The 24,093-nt window shown below is 43.7% G+C and overlaps 1 protein-coding gene across 3 annotated transcripts in view; it reads left to right on the top strand.

The window, feature by feature from the left end:
• Positions 1-24,093, top strand: part of PIEZO2 (piezo type mechanosensitive ion channel component 2) — a 252,900-nt gene that overhangs the window by 135,391 nt on the left and 93,416 nt on the right. For all 3 annotated transcript variants that reach the window (XM_003587787.6, XM_059881054.1, XM_059881053.1), the window contains exons 5-7: positions 1,825-1,987; positions 13,861-14,071; positions 15,316-15,529. In XM_003587787.6, the coding sequence (XP_003587835.2) occupies positions 1,825-1,987; positions 13,861-14,071; positions 15,316-15,529 (588 nt within the window). The remainder of the gene's footprint in view (positions 1-1,824; positions 1,988-13,860; positions 14,072-15,315; positions 15,530-24,093) is intronic.

The following is a 24,093-nucleotide window of genomic DNA, read 5'->3' as shown; positions in this document are numbered from 1 at the left end:
TCCATACCATTTCTGTCCTTTATCAAGCCCATCTTTGCATGAAATGTTCCCTTGGTATCTCTAATATTCTTGAAGAGATCTCTAGTCTTTCCCATTCTGTTGTTTTCCTCTATTTCTTTGCACTGATTGCTGAGGAAGACTTTCTTATCTGTTCTTGCTATTCTTTGGAACTCTGCATTCAGATGCTTATATCTTTCCTTTTCTCCTTTGCTTTTCGCTTCTCTTCTTTTCACACCTATTTGTAAGGCCTCCCCAGACAGCCATTTTGCTTTTTTGCATTTCTTTTCTATGGGAATGGTCTTGATCCCTGTCTCCTGTACAATGTCACGAACCTAAGTCCATAGTTCATCAGGCACTCTATCTATCAGATCTAGGCCCTTAAATCTATTTCTCACTTAGAGTTGTGTATAAAACCCAGGCTTCTAATGGGGAGGTCCTTTTCCAGACCATTTTATAAAAAGCCAGTCAGACTGGTCTGAGGAATTTTTCGTAGGAGATCCTGGATTAGGAGACTCTTCACTTAAGACTTGACTTACATTCATATTATGGTACCAAATAATTGGTAATATTCTAAATGTGCAACTGTAGTGGACTAGTTAAGTAACTACTATCTGACTGTGAGTGTGGTAAAGGTTTCAAAATCTTCAGTGAGTTGTGAAGACGTGAGTGATGTATTAAATGAACAAATTATTTTCAAAAACAATAGATAAAGTATGAGCCTAGTTTTGTTAACTCTAAGATTGCATGGATAGTAGTTTCTTATGGTTTCCAAACCATTGAGTAGAGTTCCCTGTGCTATACAGTAGGTCTTATTGTTATATACAGTGCTGTGTATATGTTCATCCCAAATTCCTAATTTACCCCTTCCCCCTCACCTTCCTCCTTTGGTAACCAGAAGTTTGTTTTCTTTGTCTATGAGTCTATTTCTCTTCTGTAAATAGTTCATGTCATTTTTTTAGATTCCACATAGAAGCAATATCATATGATTTTTTAATTCACTAAAATGTCAACATGATTATTTCTAGGTGGTAGAGGTCTTGCTATTTATTATGTTTTTACCCAAATACATCATATATCCAATGTAAATGACGACTATATATTTCATCACATAAAGTGTATTTGAAAAATACGTATCTTCACATGAGATAACTTCCTATCTTCTGCTGCTTTTCCCTAAACAAGTTTTAGCTCTGATACACATTGGGTCACTCTCATTTGAGTCCTGTGCAATAAAGATGAACAGTGTTATCTCTTCGAGACAGAGGGGAGCACAGGACAAGGGGAAGGTCCCAATGAAACACAGCCACCAGATCCTGCTGACACTGGGACCAAATCTTCTGAGCTCTCTGTTAACGACCTGCCTTTTCTTGGAACAGGATGGAAAACAAAATCGACTCAGCATTCAAAGTAATGAAGGGCTCCTGTTCAAGGATGGCTTGAATGTTGCCTCTGTTTTCCCTCTAAACTTGGATTTACTTCCAGGGCTGCTCATGTACATCTAGTCTTTAACAGCTCCTACCAGGTTGCAAACACCTGTCTCTGTCCTGGACACATGGCTTATTTAATAACAGTTTAGTTCATCAGTACGTTTTAGGAGTGAGAGTTGGTTTTGGGTTCTTCATGCTATTTCTGAAACTCCCTGAAAGCTTCCTGAGTCTTAGTAGATTATGTAAGGCTGGAGTCAGAGAAAAGCTTTCTGATACCTTCCAGGCAGAAACTGAGCATTCTTTAAGTCTTAAGAAGATTCAAACATACTCTGTGATGGTTTAACCATTGCAACATCAAAACAACTGAATTTCCTCCTCCCTGTTTTTCCCTCCATAGCTTAAAGGGAGCCGACGCTGGCAATGGGATCCGAGTGTTTGTGCCTGACGTGGGCATGTTCATCGCCAGCCTGACCATCTGGCTGGTCTGTAGGAACATTGTTCAGAAGCCAGTGGCCGAAGAGGCCGCGCAGTGTAACCCGGAATTTGAGAACGAAGAATCGGTAAGTCTGAGTCTGGGCCTCTTCCTGGTTTGATTTCTGGGGCCTTGTAGGTTGTGACATGAAAAGTGAGATCTGGTTTGATTTCTGGGGCCTTGTAGGTTGTGACATGAAAAGTGAGATATGCACAGAGCTTCGTGCCCTCCTGTGCTGGGTGGTTGCTTTGTACACCTCGTGTGGTCCTCACGCATGTGCATTCTCACCCGCACTCGGCCACGTGGAAACAAGTCCGGGGACGTGAGGGCTGCCCTGTGAGATGCATTAACCCTAAGGGCCTGGGCCTGACCTGGTGTCTCTTCATTACCATCCGCCCTTAACTCACACTGGAAACCTTTCAGGTTTGTGTCTTGGCCCATGCCCTAGATACTTAGTTACTGCAACATTCTTAGAGAAGAAACACCTGGCAGTTGTCAGAGGAAAAAAAAAAAAATTAATTCTACCTTTAAAGAAGCTTCCAGTCTGTGCACTGTGCCACCCTGAGTCAGTGGTTAAATCTGCAAGCTTCCATCGAGGTATTTTTAAAGTACTCCGGAGAAAAAAATAGATGCATTTGGAAGAGTGTAAGAATGAGTAAAACGTTTGTGAATTTTTAGCTGGATCAGGGGACATGTCAGATTTCACTCTGTGGCAAATAGAAGCGGGAGTCGCTCTGTCACTTACCTGTTTGTTCTAATAACTGCACTTTGTCATATGAGTCTAGGTAACAGTGACTTAAAAAGTAATTGATCTGGTAATTGAAAGATAAAATTTACAGGGAAAAAAATTCCTTAAAAGACTGTATTTGGACATTTGACCCAAGACAATTGTAAGTACTGAATGTTTCATTCATAAGCTTTGGCAAGAAATTAAACCTATAAAACTGAAGTTAGTTGAAATTACTTATATTGAGATTGGTAACCATGATGACATCAAAGAAAGAAAGTTTTCAGTTATGGCAAATAATGTGTGTGCTTCACAAATGAACAGCATTTTCCTTTGATATTTATTAGAATACAACAATGAAGAAAGAATGAATATGATTCCATAAACCTCTGCAGATTAGAAATGATGATATTGCCTAAAATCCTTGTGAGTAAAAAATATACAATTCTGTGGCATATGCATATTCTGCTGTTTTTAAGGTAAATGTTAAAAAGGGTACATGGTGTTAAAAATCATTACAGCAAGGTCCTAACTACCTATCTCTTGCATTCAAGTTCACAAACTGTACAACGTTTGTCAGTGTCCTAGAAATAGAACTATGAAGGTGCTTTTTCTTCTGGTTAAGACAGAATTTAAAATTTTAACCTCTGCTTTTACATTTGAAATTTCTTTTATAGTATTTACAGTTTTGAAACACTATCTGGTTTAAACAATCACCCTGTTTTTTCCAGATTCAGTGAAAATAAATCCATTAACTCAAGCTCTCCGGACTTAGGACTTTTCATTATTATTTTTGATAAGGCAAGATTTGTTTTCAGTTCTCCTCATATTGTAGATGGAGGGTAAGGGATAGTTACTGTGAGCTGAGTGGACTCTGAAGTCAGACTTGGAAGCTGTGTGATGTTGGGAAAATTGTTTATCCTCTTTCTTCTTCCGCAAAGTGGAGATTGTCCTGAAGACTAAATAAAGGGCCATGTGCTTGCCTCCCTTTGCTCTTCTCCAGTTTGAAAGGAAGTAGAACAATCACAAAAATGTAAAATTTAAAGCCTCTTAAAATGAGAGAAAGATAAGTTGGAGGGTGTGTTTGAGGCCAACTCACTCAGTAAAGGACTTCCTTCCTTGCCATTGGTAACAGACAACCATGACTGAATTACAAAGCTTCCTACAGAAAGAACTTCTGTCTCCAGTTCAAACACTGTTTTGCCATAAAACTAGGAAAACCTGCACTGACAACTGAAGATAAGGGATGTTAGGTCAAGGTCACCCATCTGGTGAAGAAGAGACACGATGTCACTGACCGATAGTAAAATCATGTTTCCTTCCTGATTCCCCTCTGTTCTCCAGGATGGGCTCATGATACCTCTCTCCCATTTGAAATTTGTTTAAATATCTGCACCCTATATATTATTGATTACATTCAGTTCAGTTCAGTCGCTCAGTTGTGTCCTACTCTTTGCGACCCCATGAATCACAGCACGCCAGGCCTCCCTGTCCATCACCAACTCCCGGAGTTCACCCAAACTCATGTCCATCGAGTCAGTGATGCCATCCAGCCATCTCATCCTCTGTCATCCCCTTTTCCTCCTGCCCCCAATCCTGCTGGCAATCCCTCCCAGCATCAGGGTCTTTTCCAGTGAGTCAACTCTTCGCATGAGGTGGCCAAAGTATTGGAGTTTCAGCTTCAGCATCAGTCCTTCCAGTGAACACCCAGGACTGATCTTCTTTAGGAGGGACTGATTGGATCTCCTTGCTGTCCAAGGGACTCTCAAGAGTCTTCTCCAACACCACAGTTCAAAAGCATCAATTCTTCGGCGCTCAGCTTTCTTCACAGTCCAACTCTCACATCCATACATGACCACTGGGAAAACCATAGCCTCGACTAGACGGACCTGTGTTGGCAAAGTAATCTCTCCTTTTTAATATGCTTTCTAGGTTGGTCATAATTTTCCTTCCAAGGAGTAAGCATCTTTTAATTTCATGGCTGCAATCATCATCTGCAGTTCTAACCCTAATTGATTACATTATTTAATGATAAAAAGAGGTAGATTCTCTGAGCATTATTTTTGGGGAGCTTGGAAAATGAAAGTGTGAAAGCGTTAGTCACTCAGTCATATCCAACTCTTTGTGACTCCATGTACTGTAGCCTGCCAGGCTCCTCTGTCCATGGAATTCTCCAGGCAGGAATACTGGAGTGGGTTGCCATGCCTTCCTCCAGGGGATCTTCCCAACCCAGATATTGAACCCAGGTCTCCTGCATTGCAGGCAGATTCTTCACTGTCTCACTCACCAGAAAAACCCTTAATACTGAAAATGCTAAATATCATTACTATAAAGTTGAGTTCCCTGTAGGTTAAATTTGTTTGCACCTAATTTAGATATTAGTTTCCATAGTCTCAGTACATTCCAGCCCCAGGTGGCCCAGGGGAGCCGGCTAGAGTGACTGTCCAGAGATGAATCCAGGAGGAAATTTTTCTTACTGGGGAACCATCTGTCTGGAGTCTGAAAAGAATATAAATACACAGCCAAAATAAGCAGTAGAATTTATTTTATTTTGAAGTCCCTAGCATACTTCCTGCGACTCGTAAATCTTGGCGATTGTGTTCTAGATTGCTTGCTTTTTGAGGATCCTTTGAGAGGACAGTGTTTGCTGGCGTTGCTTCTTCTCTCATTTATCTCAGTGGAGAAATGGCAGATTAATCAACCCTCTGGTGCCTGGGAGAATTGCTTCTCAAATCCAGCTTTGTTTCAGAGTAGTAAGTAATCCCTGGAGAATGCTCAGGACTCTTCCCAAATCTCCATGGACTTGATAATGAGGCTTAAGTTCACTGTTTTAAAGGGCATCACAAATCCAAGGATTCTCCCGAAAAAAACCCAGTGGGCATGGAGTTGGGGAGGAGGCTTTGTCCTGTTTTTGAATTTTACAGAAAGCAAACCTCGGTCAAGAACCAACTCCCTAAGTGCCATGAAAGATTCTTTGCCAACTGACATACTTGTGGTCTTGTTTATTTGTTCCTTTTAATTCAGAAGCAGATTGACAAATCATAACTGAAAGATTCAGATTCTTACATCTTTAAAAAACATGAGTTGTGTTATGAGAGTTAAATTGTGTAGAAAGGTTATCTGTGCAATAAAACACCAATGACATCAGTAATTTCACAAAGTTGATAGTATCTGCATATTTATGTACTTCTAGCTCTTTCTAGCTATTTAATGAGATTTCAGGCTTTATTATTTTTTTGAAACAAAGAGTAGTTTAATATGAAACCAAATTTATGATAACTGTGTATTCAAATAGGAATTTTAGTCTTGACTTAGTCTGCTGCAAGTGGCCTCTTCTATATGGTTTAACAAATCCAATATGAATGATATAAAGAATATTTTGGTGTCAGTCTTGAGAAACCTATATGCAGGTCAGGAAGCAACAGTTAGAACTAGATATGGAACAACAGACTGGTTCCAAATAGGAAAAGGAATACCTCAAGGCTGTATATTGTCACCCTGCTTATTTAACTTATATGCAGAGTACATCATGAGAAACACTGGGCTGGAAGAAGCACAAGCTGGAATCAAGATTGCTGGGAGAAATGGCAATAACCTCAGATATGCAGATGACACCACCCTTATGGCAGAAAGTGAAGAGGAACTAAAAAGCCTCTTGATGAAAGTGAAAGACGAGAGTGAAAAAGTTAAAGCTTAAAGCTCAACATTCACATAATGAAGATCATGGCATCTGGTCCCATCACTTCCTGGGAAATAGATGGGGAAACAGTGGAAACAGTGTCAGACTTTATTTTGGGGGGCTCCAAAATCACTGCAGATGGTGACTGCAGCCATGAAATTAAAAGACACTTACTCCTTGGAAGGAAAGTTATGACCAACCTAGATAGCATATTGAAAAGCAGAGACATTACTTTGCCAACAAAGGTCCGTCTAGTCAAGGCTATGGTTTTTCCAGTGGTCGTGTATGGATGTGAGAGTTGGACTGTGAAGAAAGCTGAGCCCCGAAGAGTTGATGCTTTTGAACTGTGGTGCTGGAGAAGACTCTTGAGAATCCCTTGGACTGCAAGGAGATCCAACCAGCCCATCCTAAAGGAGATCAGCTCTGGGTGTTCATTGGAAGATCTGATGCTGAAGCTGAAACTCCAATACTTTGGCCACCTCATGCAACGAGTTGACTGATTGGAAAAGACTCTGATGCTGGGAAGGATTGGGGGCAGGAGGAGAAGGGGATGACAGAGGATGAGATGGCTGGATGGCATCACCAACTCGATGGACATGAGTCTGAGTGAAGTCCGGGAGTTGGTGATGGACAGGGAGGCCTGGCGTGCTGCGATTCATGGGGTTGCAAAGCGTCGGACACGACTGAGCGACTGAACTGAACTGATATACCTAATTTATTCCTGAAGCAGCCCTATTGTTGAGGGCATGTTGAGACCTGTCAGTGCTTGATGGGGTAGAGATTCTCCTTCAGCACTCAGGTTGAAGCCAGGGCTTCAAACAGCAGCAGCTTCTAAAGCATGGAGACACATACAGTCCCAGAGCTACGATTATAATCCCAGCTGCTCTACAGATGTAGAGTCTGGAGGTGTCCTCTGGGCAACAATTGCAGAAATTGGAACTCTTGAGGGTTACACAAGCTCCTTCTGGAGTCTGGCTGAGCAGCACCAAGGCCACGGGGGTTCGAGGATGATATCTCATGGCTCACTTTCCCGGGGGCCCCTCCTTCACCTCCAGGTGTGAGGGAAACCTGAGGCTCTAGGTTCCACAGATGGATCTTTTTCACAAGAAGCTTGGGGCTGTGTTTGTCTGCTGGCCTGTGGTGCCTGGAGGTGGTGGCTTGATAAGAGTGCTCTCTCCGGTTGTTACTGTCCTGTGGGGCTCAGGGTCTCCAGTCCTACTGGCCACCAGGGCATGTCTCCATATGCACTGTGTATGCTCCTGCTGGGCTCAGCCAGAGGGTGTGGGGGCTGGACTTGCTCCCTTGCTTTGGGGAGACAGGGGGAGAATGACTTGACTTAGGTGGGAGCACAGTGGTGCCTCAGTGTCTGGGCAGTGTCTTCCTTCCCCCACCCTGCAGTACACCTCTTTGGATTTGCAAATGACTGTCCCTTACACACAGTCTCAGCAGGTGTCACACTCTGGGCATTTCACCTCTCTTGGGGTAAGTTCAACCTTGTGCCTTCCCTGCCTGCGTAGGTGTGGCCCTTCCTGTCCTCTGCTGTGGACCAGATATTCAGCTAGTTCTCAGGTCCTTTCCGGGGAAAATCAACCCATGTGTAACTGCATATTTGTAGTTATGTCCTCCCATGAACATATTTGTCATGTCCATGGGAGGAGGTGGGTTCAGGCTCTTCCTTCCCCACCACCTTAAACTGACCTTGACCTGGGAGTTTGTAAAGGTCCAGGTGCAGACTGCATCCCAGATATGTTCAGTCAGAATTCTGGGAGGCAGGCGAATGTTTGGTGGTACCAGGATTGTTTTATTAAAGCTCCCCAGGCCTGTGGTCCTGGATAGCCTAGTGGGTTGCTACCTGCTAACTTGGCCTGTCTTAACCTCCTTTATTGAACTTGTATTGCTCTATAGGAGGTGGTTGAAAGCGTACATGCTTCCAAATGGAACAGGGAACAATTTAACTTGTGCTTATACATTTGGAAAAGTAATCTTCCTAAAACAAGCTTAGTAACAGAAAAAAATCTTGGCTTCGTCTGCACCATGTTGTCACGATAGGCTTACATGATGCACGTGACCCCTGCCAGCATGGCTCCGGAGCTCTCTGGGCACTGTGTCCATGGGGACACTGTGGAGGATGGTGGACAATGGTGATGAGTCACAGCACTTGCCTCTTCCTTCCATGGACTCTTCTGTTGCGATGACTCCACTCCATGAAGATAAATTGTTAACTTTCAATAATAAACAATGAGTAAATAACTTGCAACATTTTAGGAAAATGCTCCCTTTGCTTCTGGATCTGCTGGCTCATTATCTGTGCCCCTGATGCTCTCCCATCAAAGCATCTTTTCAAGCATGGTTTAAGACACAAGGAAGAAGAGGATGGAGTCCACGGTCTGAGGAGTGCTGGGCTAACATCTAAAGTTTGTCTGAAATCAGAAAAAAATTCCATTAGATAAATCACCTCAGTGTTTTCCAGTCAAGGGAGTCTGCCTCGCATCCAACTCAAACACAAGGCTTCTATGTAGGATGAGTTTGTCCATGGTCACAGGTATCAGGAAGAGTGTGGATTCTAATCTGGCTGCTTCCACATCATCTCATGCAGTCCTTTAATCAGACAAGTTCCTGGGACTTGCTCCTTGAATTCCTGATTCAGGAACTGTGAGGTGGAGCCTGGTAATCTGGCCTCTTAAAGAGCCCCAGGTGAGCCTTGGATTTAGTCCAAGACAGGTAGACTCATTTAGTGCTTGGGGATAAGGGAAAATGAATGTCTGGGTTCTACTAGAAGTAATTGGTGGTGTCTTCCTGGTCCAAAACTTAGTGGGACTAACTGCTAATGCTTGACTGCTGGGGACGAGGCTGCAGGGCTGGACGCGGTGATGGGATGAGGCATGGAGGCTTGGGTCCAGGCTTAGGGAACCATGACCTCGCACCCAGTTGACTCCGAGGCACTTGGAGTGTCCTCACGTGACATGAGATGCTGCCTGATGTACATCTGGCACATTTTGAAGTCAGGGACTTTTAAAGAAGATGAGTCAAAGCACTTACAGTTCTTTACATAAGGTATAGACTTCAACCTGGACAATGCTGATATGTAATGTTTTATTAGGCTTTTTAAACTATAAAGGTTTTCTTTATCTTTCATTTCTAAGATAGCTCAGGAACTAGAAAAATAAATCTTTATTTACAGCTACTCCTTCTTAGGAAGAAACTGAAAGACAAAGTTTAAACATGCTTCTCCAGGCAAGAATACTGGAGTGGGTTGCCATTCCCTTCTCTAGGAGATCTTCCCCAACCCAGGGATGGAACCCAGGTCTCCTGCATTGCAGGTGGATTCTTTACCAGATGAACCACGAAGGAATCCCTTCCCAGGTGGTGCTAATGGTAAAGAACCTACCTGCCAATGCAGGAGATGGTAGGAAACGGGAGTGCAATCCTTGGGTCATGAAGATCCCCTGGAGGAGAGCGTGGCAACCCACTCCAGTATTCTTGCCTGGAAAATCCCATGGACAAAGGAGTCTGGTGGGCTATACCCCATGGGGTCGCAAAGAGTCAGACAGGACTAAAGCGACTTAGCATGCACTCCTTCTTAGCTCCAAGGCCAGGATCCAGTTGAGTTCCAATGTGGGGACAGATTTCAGCTCCAGCAGCCCAGCCTGCTTGCTGGTGAGTGAGCTGAGGGGCTTCCAGGGCGTTGGTGTTTATGCTGCTCCAGATGGATCATTTCGGGGAGAAGACCAGCCTGACGTGACTAATGGCACTTCTGGCCCCAGCTGGGATGGTGGGGCTCACTTTTGGCTCCCTCTCAGTTTGGCAGGTTTAGAAAGTGTTTTCAACTGAAAGCCCCAGGGATTCTGGTACAAAAATGCTGAAAAAACTTAAGTACACTGGTCTGTTTATAAAAATCACAGGGTCCCTGTCCCGCCCAGGAGAGGTTGGGGAAATGCATTCATCTAAACTCGAGAAGGTTCTTGACTGGAGATTTCTATCTGATTTAATCTACATCCGTAGCGATTCCGTAATTGAGCAATAAGTCATTTATTGTGAAAGTTAGGAGTGTGTTTCTGACTGTGACCCAGGCAACCCTAGCTGTGTTCCCTCTCTTTGTCTCCTTGGTCAAGTAGAGACTGAAAGTTTTGGACTAATTTTCTTCCTCTAGAGGCATTTTTAGGACGTTGCCCACCTGCTGTACAAGTAGTATTAAGCAACAAATGCCCATGTGTGTGGTGATGTGGGTGTCATAGCAACAGCATCCCTGGATCAGTCCCCACAGCAACTCAGCTTTGGGAGATGGAGAAGTTGAAAGAAAGCTGGCCTGGGAGCCGGGACCTTGGATGCTGGGGAGGGGCTTTCCCGGTGTGGGGACAGCACATACCAAGGCAGAGAGCCTGTGGATTCCAGGTTCTCTGCATGGTTCCCTGTGTGTGATGTTTCTGGGCCAAGAGATGAGGATAAAGTTGGAGGGAGAGACTGGTCCCAGGTGTGGCAGCTCCAACAGGTAGGCAGCTTTATGTTCTCTCCAGGTCACCTCATCAGAACCCACTTTGACAGTGACCCTCAGGTAGACCTCTCCAATTCTCACCTCTGTCCACACTCCAGGTTCCTCACTAGCTGCCCCTGTGATACCTCCACCTTAGAACTGGCTTCCCAACTTGCTCCGTGACTGGTCATCCTGGTCTCATCCACAAAGACAAGAACTCCCTCTGTTTCTCCTTCATCCCTCCCCCTACCATGTGAAATTTACCAACTGGGGTCTGCTGACTGGACTTATGAGATGCTCGCCCAAGACGTGAACCCTCTTCAGCTCCACTCCCCACCCCCTCTTCCACCAGCACAGCCTCCTGGCTGCAGGACCCCCTTGCTCTTCCCCTACTGCAGCTGCTGGAGTTGCTCTGGGAAAGAGATCCCATTGTCCCCCTTACTGGGTTGAGTGGTTGGTGATCAGAGTGCTCTTAGCTTGGGTTCAAGAGAAGTGAAGCATCAGGCAAGTCCTGCTCTGAGTCCAGCCACCTCTTGGAGAATTTTGCTTTGAAACTCCCTCTGTGGGTGATACAGGGATGTGGGGGTGGGCTTTCCTCCTGGTACCGCAGCTCAGTAGCTCTCCCATCATCCCAGGTGGGGGCCGAGCACCTGTGCACAGGTGGGGCTGCTGGTGTTGGCACTGACTGGAGCTCAGCCCCCATGTCTCTACGACGTAGGATGCAGGGGCATCAGCTGACAGTGAGGAGGAAGAGCAGGTGGAAGAGAAAGTGGGTCTGGGGATGTGCTATGGAGGCTTGGCCAGCCCTTCCTGCTGTCTGGAAGGCTCTGGTTAGAATTTCCCCATGGCTGGTGGCTCTGTGACATTCAGAGCTCAGCTTAAATGTCACTTCCTCAGAGAGGCTCTCCCTGAACTCAGAATCTAAAATAGCCGCCCTGACTCCCTCAATCACATCACTCTGTTTTAATTCTTGGAATAGCAAGTGTCGCTGTGAGATGTTTAGTTGCTGACTTATTTGTGTCTCTTACTAGTATGTGTACTCTTCTGTCTCTTACTAGTGACATTGATGCACACTGGGCTCTGAGCAGATTGAAAAATCCTCACGCATAAGCCTGAGACATTCTTCTTCCTTCTGGAAAAAGTACAAATGTGCTATGATGAAATACAGTATAATGCAAAACCCAATTTGGGTATATGGACTTGAATAGCCTAGGATTACATCCTCGTGTGTGTGTGTGTGTGTGTGTGTGTGTGCGCGCACAGGGGTGGGAGTGCATCCTGTAGCCTTGGCTTCATTAACAGCCAATGTAAATCCCAAGTGGCCTGTACCCACCTAGGCAAACAGCAGATCTAAGCCCTCAGGTCACTCAGCACTTACTGAGCTGTGCACCAGCCTCCTGTGCCCATCTTCCTCCAGTGAGATGGACGCTCAGACACCAGCAGTGAATATTATGTAATTCTGAATTAAGCATATCAAGAAAAAAATATATATGTATATATAAATATATATATCTGAAAAAAAACAAAGACCCTAATTGGAAAAGATATAGGTACCACAGTGTTCACAGAAGCACTATTTATGACAACCAAGACACAGAAGCAACCTAAACGATCATCTACAGAAGAATGGATAGAGAAGATGTGATTGATATATATATACATATATATATATATACACACACACACACAATGGAGTATTACTCAGCCACAAAATGAAATAATACCATTTGCAGCAACACGGATGAACTTGAAGGGCATTATGCTGAGTGAAATAAGTCAGAGAAAGATAAGTACTGTTTGATATCACTTATATGTGAACTATAAAAAATACAACAAGCTAGTGAATGAAACAAAAAGAAGCAGACATACACATGTAGAGAACAAACTAGTAGTTAGTAGTGGGGTAGAGAAGGCGATGGCACCCCACTCCAGTGTTCTTGCCTGGAGAATCCCAGGGACGGGGGAGCCTGGTGGGCTGCCATCTATGGGGTCGCACAGAGTCTGACACGACTGAAGCGACTTAGCAGCAGCAGGGGAAAAAAGACTTATTATGGAATTAGATGAAAGCATATGTGTGAAATCTTTGAAACTGTAAAGCACCATAGAGTTTAAAGGATCTTTCATTCAATAAAAATTTTTAAAAAGAAATTTTAAAATGGGAAAATGAAGCAAACGGGCACTGCTTGGACTCAATGTCTGATCTGGGCCTCAGAGTTGTCTGACTCTGCAGAAGCTGCTGTCTTTTCAAGATGAAGCCTGTCCTGCATTTGAGACAGGCACCTTTTGTCTTAAGGGAATGGTTTATATTTATAATTCCTTTAAAAAAAAATCCTAACCCTTCCAGGGAAAGATTGTAATTATCCAAAAAAAATCTTATGTATTCTTTAAAAATGAACAAAAAAGCCCATGGTATACACAGTTTAAAATAATCCATGTAAGTGTGTATGTGCTGTTCATGTGTTTCCTTCTGAATATCTAGTGATGGTCCTGAGGTCCCACATGGCCTGGGATTGGACCCGTGCACAATTCTCTAAAAGGATGAGATAGGAAGCGACTGTTTATTTAGCCAAGTAGCTGGGACCACTCGTCCTCCCACGGGCAGGAAATACTAAAATAGTGAACAAAGATAAACTCCAGAAAGAAAAGGGATTTCCTCAGCGCTGATCTGGCCCATCCTTTCCGTTTAAGCCCATTCATCAAACTTCCCATCACCTTAGTGGCACACTAAGTAAATCTGGGGAACCAAACCCAGATTGCTGAAAGCTAAGTTATGAATAGGTGTTTCAGACAGTCTTGGCTTCTGTGTGTAAAATAAAATGAGCTCATGTAGGTGAGATGACCTGCCGTTAGGGACCCTATGATTAGCGATGCTTCCTGTTTATGCCTTGAAGAAAGATCAAAGTTCCTTGGGCTTCACACAGGGACCACCAGAGACCTGAGGGGGCTTATGTGGTTGAGTGGTAGTCTGCATTTTTTCCTCATTTCTCAAATTCACCTCACTGACCTACTGGTAAATTAGAAACCATATAATATTCTGGGTGGATAGGCAGAGACTGCAGTGTTTTCTGTTTTTCATTTATTTAGGCTGGAGGAGAAAAAATAGACTCCGAAGAGGCCCTGATCTATGAAGAGGACTTAGATGAAGGAGACGGTGCTGAAGGCGATTTGGAGGAAAGCGCGAAATTAAAACTCTTCCGCAGGCTGGCCTCTGTGGCCTCCAAGCTGAAGGAGTTTATTGGCAACATGATAACCACTGCGGGGAAGGTTGTTGTGACGATTTTACTGGGTTCATCAGGTGAGAACCTCCAAGTCCTGGGGCGCACAGGGAGCCAGCTGGCGAATGATGAAAGAAGGAAACTATTCTATTCCGCCGCAACAGAATCGTAACTGTAGCTTTTGTGAAACTGGCCATGTGTACAAACCACGCACACACGCGCACACGTAGCTTTTCCCGTTCAGTTGTAGGTTTTATGTATTAGATGGTTTCTGTTAACCTCTGTAAAGCAGTCTTTTCCCTTAGCAGTTAGGTGGCGTTGTTTTCTACGTGACAAACAGGACCACTGTTCACCTCTCTCAGAGCCTGTGGGTGGTGATCTGTGACAAGGGCCCCTTTTCTGTCCCCATCCAGAGCTACACATGGGCTTTCGGGAGCTTGTCTGTTTACATTGAGTCATTAGATCTCTTAATTTAACTCTTCTGGATAGAATGTTTTTCTTCCCCAGTTAGATGGTAATCTCGCAGCACACACGCCCACTTCCTCTCCCTGTTGGCTGCAGGCTGCTCCTTCCATAAAAACCTTATCTCCATCTTTGCCCCATCCCCATTGCCCCAGAGCTGCTGCAAACTTTATTCCATCCTGCTTCTGTGAAGTTTCATGAGATGAAGCAACTGTTTTTCCATAGGAGAGTTAAAAGTTAGAAAAGTGAAGAGTATTTCTCAAGAAATGTAACTCAGGACTTTAATGAGAAGTTGTTTCAAAATGCTCCCTGCCAAGTTTTTAAATGCCTGTGAAGGAATGATTTCATTTGACATTTCCACTTTTAGTGATAGAGCAAATCACATTTTGTTGGGCAGGACAAAGATTTAGTGAGGTTTTATCTGCCACTGAATGCAATATTATCATGAACCCTTGTCAACAGACAAGCAAAAGTAAATCATTATTTTAAAATTTTATCGAGGACAGTTAGAATGGACATACAGTATTCCTGAAAAACTCGGGGAGAAATAGAGAGATGGAAACAGGCAAGTAAACATGCTAAATTCTACTGGTTGGAGAAGTGAATGTTTGTTGTTGGGGCTCAAGTGCCACGGGTAGGATTTCTCCTCATCTGATATTTCCCCACGTTTACAAATTTCACTTTACATGTGACTTTTTTCCACAATACAAATAGCACTAATTCTGATATCATCAAGAGAGTGTGATGAATTTCACTACAAGCATAGGAGGCATTCCTCATCATCCCCAACAGTGACGGAGGCTGAGCTGTGCAGGGTTTCCTCCTCTCCACGTTTCTCACACGTGCACCCCTGCCCCCACAGGGATGATGCTGCCCTCTCTGACCTCGTCCGTGTACTTCTTCGTGTTTCTGGGCCTGTGCACTTGGTGGTCCTGGTGCCGGACCTTTGACCCCTTGCTGTTCAGCTGTCTCTGCGTCCTGCTGGCCATCTTCACCGCGGGACACCTGATCGGACTCTATCTGTACCAGTTCCAGTTCTTCCAGGAAGCCGTTCCCCCCAACGACTACTATGCCAGGTAAGAGGCATTGCTGGACAATTTGATGATTCCATAAGATAATCCTCGAGCCCTTGGGAGGATCCTGCTGGGCCCTGAGCATCTGATAAGTTTCTTCTGATGCCCACTGGTGGGTCAGCCGGGCTTTGGTGGGGATGGGGACACAGTCTCTGCCTTGATTGTATTGGCCACAGTCTGGAGGGAAGAGGTGTTGCTTCAGGTGGGGGTCCTGCTGGGGTGAAGTGGAGGGAAGCTGCTGTTTGCAGCAAAGAGCAGATACATGGTCTCGGTTGAGGAAGGAGACCAGGGAGAATGTTTTACAGCAAAGAATAAGAAGAACATGTCAGAGCATCTGTGGGAGGGAGCTCCTGAGGGCAAACAGAGAACAAATTGAGGGTCAAAAAGAACTGAGTGACCATAAAAATGTAAAAGTAAAAACGCATGAGTCCATGGTGTGTGTGTATGTGTGTGTGTGTGTGTGTGTGTGTGTGTGTGTGTGTGTGGATGAGCAAGAGAGAGAGAAAGGTGAGAGAGAGAGAGAGAGATTTTATGTGCTTCAGTTGAAGTTGACTATTATCCCAAAGTCTTATATGAAAATGAGAATTCAAGGTAAAGAACCCAGCATTTATTTTGACTTTTTGGAAGGAATTCTAGGCTGTTCTCAGTTAATGAGGGAAAACTCCTCCTTACAGGATGTCATTAGTTAATGCAGGGAAAGGAGTGCTAGAATTAGAAAACTACTGTTTACCAATTCTTCATGAGATACTTAAATCTATTCACAAATTGAAACCATGACTTAAAGAAGTTTGTGGGATGAAGATTGTTTGCAAGGATGACAGAGTATAAGCTTGCTGATCATTTGCTAATTGCAAATGGAAAAGCCCCTTCTGGGGTAGTCAGCACCTTGACCAGTTGATCCAAACAAACTTTACCAGAGTGGGGTCCCTTGACCTTTCAGACTTCTAGGCTGGATGCAGTATGGGGAACGAGACATTGTATTGTTAAGGCTTTAGACCTAACCTCCAATTTCCAGGAAAAATAAGGGGCAGGAATGTGGTTTACTTGACTCCACAGGGAAGCAGTCATTAAATCCAGACTGTAGAATGTAAGGGAAGCGACCTGGTCTCTTAAAAAACCAGCATTCTGAAAAAGAAGTGTGTGTGGAGGGTGTGGGCAGAGACCGTCCTACTTCAAAGGAGAAGCAAGGAAGCCTGCAGACAGATGAGAAGCCCAACTCTGGATCACATCTCAGTTTAAGGACAAATCCTTTTGAAATTAAATGGGGAAATTTCAATATTCACTGGTTATTAGCTGATAGTACAGACTTCCTGTTAGTTCTTAGGTGCATGGTTGTATGTGGTTATCTGGGAAAATGTCATTGGTTTATAAGATACGGGGTGAATTCTTTAGGATTCAAGGACATGAAAAACAGAGGAGCCAAGACATGGAAACACCTATGTGTTTGTTGATGGACGAATGACAAAAGAAAAAATAGTATGCATATATAAGGAATGTTCTGTGGAAGGAAATGGCAACCCACTCCAGCATTTTTGCCTGGGAAATTATACGGACAGAGGAGCCTGGCGGGCTACAGTCCATGGGGTCGCAAAGAGTTGGACACGACTGAGCAGCTAAGCGCAGCACACGGGGAGTGTTACTTGCCGTGAAAAAGAAGGAAGTCCTGCTGTTTGCAACAACCTGGGTGAACCTGGAGGGCATTGTGCTGAGTGAAATAAGTCAGAGAAAGATGAATACTGTATGATCTCACCCCTTATGTGGAATCTAAACAGAAAGTCAAACCTAAAAAAACAGACAGTTGCTAAGTGCTGGAGGGTGGGGAGTGTAGGCAGAGGTGGAAAAAGGTACATACTTTCAGGTGTGAGATTAGTAACTCTGAGGATCTGTATACAGGGGCACTGTAGTAGTAGCAATGCATTGTAATAACATTGTACTGACATATGCTGAGAATAGACCTTAAACCTTCATACCACACACAAGAAAAGAAAAAGAGTAGCTATGTGAAGTGATTATTAACTTGATTGAGGTGCTATGCATCATTTTACAGTCTATGCTTATATCAAATCATCATGCTGTCCACTTTAAATATACTACAATTTCACATGTCAATTGTACCTCAATAAAGCTGGGGGGCACTGAGAAGTCTCTTTAATGATGTGGATTTACATAATATTTATTTCAAGCAGAAGTGGATAGATACAAAATTTCAGTGCAGACATTAGTTCTAGGCTAAGTGAGTCTTTTAGTTTCTTCTAGACATATTATTTTTGCTTTATTGAACACATAGAGAAAAATGATTTTACTGTTGCAAGATCGTTAGTTCCAGACTAAATGAATATTTCAGTTCTACTAGAAGTTTAATTTTTTATTTTATTGAACACATAGAGCAAAAAGTTTTGCACTGTTGGACTTTGAAGGGATGATTTAATTGGAAATGTTAAGTTGTATACCTTCTATGGGGGTGTGGTCACTCCATATACCCCAATTTAAGGCTCTTTTCTGCCATCTAGAGACTGATAATAGGAAATACAAAGACTATTCTGAACCACCTTGAAAACACCTCTTCTGTAAAGGATCAGTTAGTAAATATTTCAGATTTTGCAGGCCCATGGTCTCTGTGACAATTCTTCCAAGAAGCCATTTTAGTGCAAAAGCAGCCCTGTACAAGATTTTAAGGTTTTGGCTAGGTTCTAGCAAAACTTTGTGGACACTGAACTTCGGATTTCAAAATATTTTCACATTTCATGAAATACTATTTTGATTTTTCCCAATCACTTAAAAATGTAAAAGCCATTATTAGCTCACTAGTTATAACAGGTGGTAAACCAGACTTGCCAACCAAGTGTGTGGATAATAGCAGTCCTAATAGTGTAATAACTTACCATCTTTATCTTTTATTGGGATTGCCTCAAACTTAAAATTATGGTTGTAAGTTATTATAGACACTTTGAAGATAATACCTTTAAAAAGTTTAAAAGCTTCACTGCCATACTCTTACAGAGTCATTAGAAGTTGGGTGGTTTATCAGAGTATAGTTTGTGCTAAGCAATGCAATATATATACATTTATATATACACATATGCATGTGTGTGTGTACACATACGTTTGCATGTGAGCTGCCTTGTTGTAGTTTCTTCCTCCATTAACTTGGTGAAAGTAGGACATTGCCTTCTAGCCTTTGAAAGCTTGGAAATTTACGTATTTTAAATGCTGGCTTTTTCTTAAGGCGTAATTTCAACACATTGCTATCCACCAACTGAGCTGGCAGAAAACAAACTGCAAACAAGCAGGAAGAAAAAGTCATCCTGCGTGGGTGTTTGTCACAAATTTCATAACCACAGAGACTCCAGTCCATGTATCTAGCTTCGGATGTGGCTGTCCTCAAAACAATCCAAGTCGTTTTTGTCTTCTTGTAAGCTTTCAAATAGGCTTTCTGGTGAAGGTTAGCTTTATTTTTAGAATATATTTAGAATACTTATAGAAATATTGAATTGATTTGTTTATCATTAGGATGCTTTTTGGTGATTGTTTGGGAAAGTATAAAAAAGAATCAGGAAAAACACTTAAAAAAATAATCCTAACTCCCAGAAATACTGTTCATTTTCGGTCTGTATTCTCCCAGTGCTTTTCCTGTGCATAAATGTGCTTTTTACAAGCAGACTTTGAACCATGATGCTTGACTGTTGCACAGCATGGTGCACAGGATGTTCTGTAACTTGCTCTGTGCAACTTCTGCATCTCTTCATGTCATGAAATGTTCCTTTAAAGTGTGATTTTTCATGGACTGCAAAGCTTTTGATTGTGTTTGACTGTGTAGCTGTGCTGTAATGTAGTCAGTCCTTGATTTCTGACCCAGGAGATTTAGATTCTTCATTTTTGCTCTCTTGAGCATCCGTTACTTATGAACTTAGGAAAAACTCGTAATGAGCGGAAGCAGCCCCAGGGTCCCTCAGCTGCGTGGGAGCCTCTGCCGGGCTGGCTAGTGCTCTGCTCTGCGGGAGGGCATGGAGGTTTCCCTGGTCCTGGGACCACACGATATTACTCCACAGGTCTTCACGCAGGTGTTGTGACCTGAAATCCGGCTCCTGTGTGGAGCACGCCTCTGCGGGCTTGTGTTTCTCTAGGGTGATGTCTTCTTTCAACCCAGGGGTCCCAAGAGATCATATGATTCCTTCCAGCTCCACTCGCAACTGGGTAGAGCTCCTCAAAGGTTATAGCCAAGGAAGCCCGTGGAGCAGGTGGGTAGGGACCAGAAGTGGACAGGGCAGATGGGAGACGGGGAGGACATAGACAAGGGGCAGGGAGGAGGGCTGCCCCGGGAAAAGTTAGTGATTCCCACCTGTTTGTGCACAGAACTGTCCAAATTCTCCAAAACAAAGTTCAGGGCTCTTTTCTGATAGTTATGAGCTTACCTATGGGAAGGTTGGGCTTCCGTGGTGGCTCTGAAGGTAAAGAATCTGCCTGCAATGTGGGAGAGTAGGGTTCAATCCCTAGGTTGGGAAGATCCCTTGGAGAAGGAAATGGCTACCCATTCCAGTATTCTTGCCTGGAGAGTCCCATGGACAGAGGAGCCTGGCTGGCCACAGTCCATAGGGTCACAAACAGTAGGACGTGACGTGATGGGAAGGTTAAGGCAGAGTGAGAGTAGGATATGAGACACTGGAGTATATGGTTCACATGGTTATAAACCATAAAAAATTCAGTGCCCCCTCTTGTGAAGTTGATCCAGCACAATAAAGCTTTAAAGCTAATCCACATAACTTACAAAAGACAGATAGCATACCACTCAGCACAGTTTGTTTAATGGAATAGAGCCCAGTTCCAACATATCCTGGCAGGTCTCCCTAAGGAAAATGGCAGACTAAACAAAATTTGGCTTAGCTAATCCCAAGTATGGGACTTTCCAAAGGTTTTGTGTTTCCTCGGGAATTTCTGTAGACAGCAAACACCTTACATTTTGAAGGCCAGGAGGCAAGGGTCAGTGTTCAGAGTCCTCACCTGGGTTCCTCTCTGTGATAAAGCCACCAGTCCCAGCCAGCTTGTGTCCTGTGGGTTTTCTGCACGGAAGGTGTGGGATGTGCGCTGTGGAGGACGGGACCGAGGCAGGTGGACCTGACTTGCTCTGTGGTGTCCTTGAATGTGAGCTGAAATGTGTTGAATGCTGTAAACAAACATTTACTCACTGGTGACTTTACAAAAAGCCAGTTTTAATTTTGTCAGCTCACTGTTGACTGTTCCCTTGCAAAGATGACACTGCGAGTAATTCTGAGGTGAACTCATGTAAAAACAGTCCTGGGCAAAGGCGGGGGGGGTGGTGGGGGCGGTCCTTGTTTTCTCACCAAAGTTATCTGGACAATCGCAGCAAACATTCCGACGTGGGCCAGGTGGAGGGCTTGGCTGGGGAGTCAGCGTCTACGGTTTTCGCAGTCACGACCGAGCGTGATGGAACCTGTAGGTTTTCTTCTGTGTGTCATGAATACTTGTGCATGGTGAGCACTCATATAGGGGTGACTGAATAGCCCTCAGAGTCGCCTCTCCTCATCTCTGACTGGCTGTCATTCCAACCTCTGCATTTTCTCTGCGTCAATCACAGTCACTTTCTCTATACTGCAAGGCTTGGACTTCTTTGCTCAAATTCATTTTGTTGTTTTGCTGCTTTTCTTTTTTTCACCTTAGATCCTGCAATTTGAAAATGAACAAGAATTGTGGGAAGGAATGGGAGAGATTCAGGCCATTCCCTGTGGAGGCAGCATTCTCTGTTAAATAAATACACAACTTGTCCCATGTCGCCCTTTCCATGTCCTGTTTCAACAAATCACAATAAGAAAATGCACTTTGTTTAGTGAAGGAAAGACATGTCTATTCCAGTGTTAAAACAGTATAAGAAAGAAAAGCCAAAGCCTCAAACTTCAGCAATATTTAACCATTCTGTAACACATAAGAAGAATGAAAAAAAAAAACATGAAAAGTACAGTATTATTTATTATATTTATCCCATTCTTACACTGGTCATTAAAATGTCAGTAATGGCTGGAAGAAGCACAAGCTGGAATCAAGATTGCCGGGAGAAATAGCAATAACCTCAGATATGCAGATGACACCACCCTTATGGCAGAAAGTGAAGAGGAACTAAAAAGCCTCTTGATGAAAGTGAAAGACGAGAGTGAAAAAGTTGGCTTAAAGCTCAACACTCAGAAAACAAAGATCATGGCATCCAATCCCATCACTTCATGGGAAATAGATGGGGAAACAGTGGAAACAGTGTCAGACTTTATTTTGGGGGGCTCCAAAATCACTGCAGATGGTGACTGCAGGCATGAAATTAAAAGACGCTTACTCCTTGGAAGGAAAGTTATGACCAACCTAGAAAGCATATTAAAAAGCAGAGACATTACTTTGCTAACAAAGGTCGGTGTAGTCAAGGCTACACGTGATTTTTCCAGTGGTCATGTATGGATGTGAGAGTTGGACTGTGAAGAAAGCTGAGTGCCGAAGAATTGATGCTTTTGAACTGTGGTGCTGGAGAAGACTCTTGAGAGTCCCTTGGACTGCAAGAAGATCCAACCAGTCCATTCTAAAGGATGTCAGCTCTGGGTGTTCTTTGGAAGGAATGATGCTAAAGCTGAAACTCCAGTACTTTGGCTACCTCATGCGAAGAGTTGACTCATTGGAAAAGACTCTGATGCTGGGAGGGATTGGGGGCAGGAGGAGAAGGGGACGACAGAGGATGAGATGGCTGGATGGCATCACTGACTCGATGGACATGAGTTTGGGTGAACTCCGGGAGTTGGTGATGGACAGGGAGGTCTGGCGTGCTGCAGTTCATGGGGTCACAAAGATTTGGACACGACTGAGCGACTGAACTGAACTCAATGTGTCAGGAGTCATAATGACCCTGATGCTGTGTCTTTTTCTTCTAGTTTGGAGAAGCCAATGGGCTCCTAGAAAGTGACAGAATGCAGTCACTTTTGTGCTGTGTCTGGTGCCATTGGCTTTGCAGGTGCTTGTCTAATGTGGCTTGTTCTAGTGCGTTTGCAGCCTTACTGGGACAGCCACGGTGCTGCCTCCTCATCAGAGCCGTCTTAGCCTAGCTAATGGAAACAGCACAGAAAGACAAAATTGTTCTTAATGGAGGCAGGTTGGTGAGAACTTCATCTGAAAGCAGTCCAGTGTGGGGAAAATTAATGTCAAGCAGGTCATTTTCACGCTGAGGAATGTAAATGAACCTGTGGTTAACACTTCCCCTTTTTGTTAAGGGTGTCACCACCAGGGAGTCAATGCTTTAGTTTGCCCAGTTGGTAGGTGACATAACAGCAACCAAACTCTTGTTTCTTTTTGGATTAAGTGACTGACCTCAGACCCACTTTATCTGTGCTCATCTAAACGGCAAAAACTGGGAACAAAGAGAAACAAATTGAATTTCCAAAGATAAATGGAAAATCAATAGAATGTAAATACTTGACCCTCAAGTCCATTCGGGAAATCTCCACAACCTGATGGTCACCTGGGGCTGTGAGTGGGTGTGGTGTTGACCCAAGACCCCTGGGAAAGGGGGGTCCCTGGGTGGGGTGTCACCCTGCCACCCAAGTGACACCTGGCATCGTGTTTAAAGTAGCCACTGCCCCTGACCAGGCAGACGAGCCTCCACACCGGATGTCTGTCCAACCTGAACCTGAAACCTCCCAGCCTGGGCTTCTGGAGGTGCACCCTGGACCAGCTGTGTCTCGCCTTTGCTCTTGAGCATGCCTCTCAGGAAGGGTCTTCTTCCAGTGTCCAGGAAGGACCCACCCTGTCCTGTGACCTGGTTTCCTTGCTGACCTGGAGGGCAGTCAAGCTCTGGAGCTTTCACAGAGCAGCTCACCTGCATGGATTACCGCAAGGCAGGACCTTTCTGCCCAAGTGCTGTCCCTGCTCTCAAGGATAAAATGTAGCCCAGTGAAGCTTGCCAGGTGAAAAGATGACTCGTTCTACTTTTAATCTTTCAGAATATGAAGAGGAATAGAGATGAGGCAGCGTTGGCAGTTATTTTTTTTCTACATTTGCTCCAAATGATTAGTATTAATGAACATATTACAAACTAAGCCTGGATGGTACATTTAAGTGCTTTCAACTTTAAAAATTAATAGCAAATTAATGATGGTAAAAGTTCTTGTGGTGGGAAGATGGACTAATCCTTCAAGTTAAAATAACAGCTGATGAAAAATTAAAGCGATCTTTTAAGAAAGGGCATTTTGGAACGAAACAATTATTTTGCTATCAAGCGTTTTGTTGGAAAGTGTGACCATCTTGTTTATTAGAGCTAAGATTCTCATTCATGGATTGGACTTTAATTCAATGCAGTAACACCTAGTTAATTTTTTAGACTGTAGATAAGCCAATTTGGCTGACTTGCAAAGCATTTTGAGGACAAATATACAGAAGGATGTTGCTTCATAACTGCTTGGCTTTCTGAAGTTCAGAATGTTACTTATGCAGTAACTGTGGCTGTTGTTGTCTGCATTTTTTTCTTTTTCCAAACTTTAAACTTTTTATTTTGTATGAGTGTAGCCGATTAACAATGTGGTAGT

The sequence above is a fragment of the Bos taurus genome, chromosome 24 (genome assembly GCF_002263795.3).
Source record: "Bos taurus isolate L1 Dominette 01449 registration number 42190680 breed Hereford chromosome 24, ARS-UCD2.0, whole genome shotgun sequence".
NCBI lineage: Eukaryota > Metazoa > Chordata > Mammalia > Artiodactyla > Bovidae > Bos > Bos taurus.
This window is presented reverse-complemented; position numbering and strand designations above follow the sequence as displayed.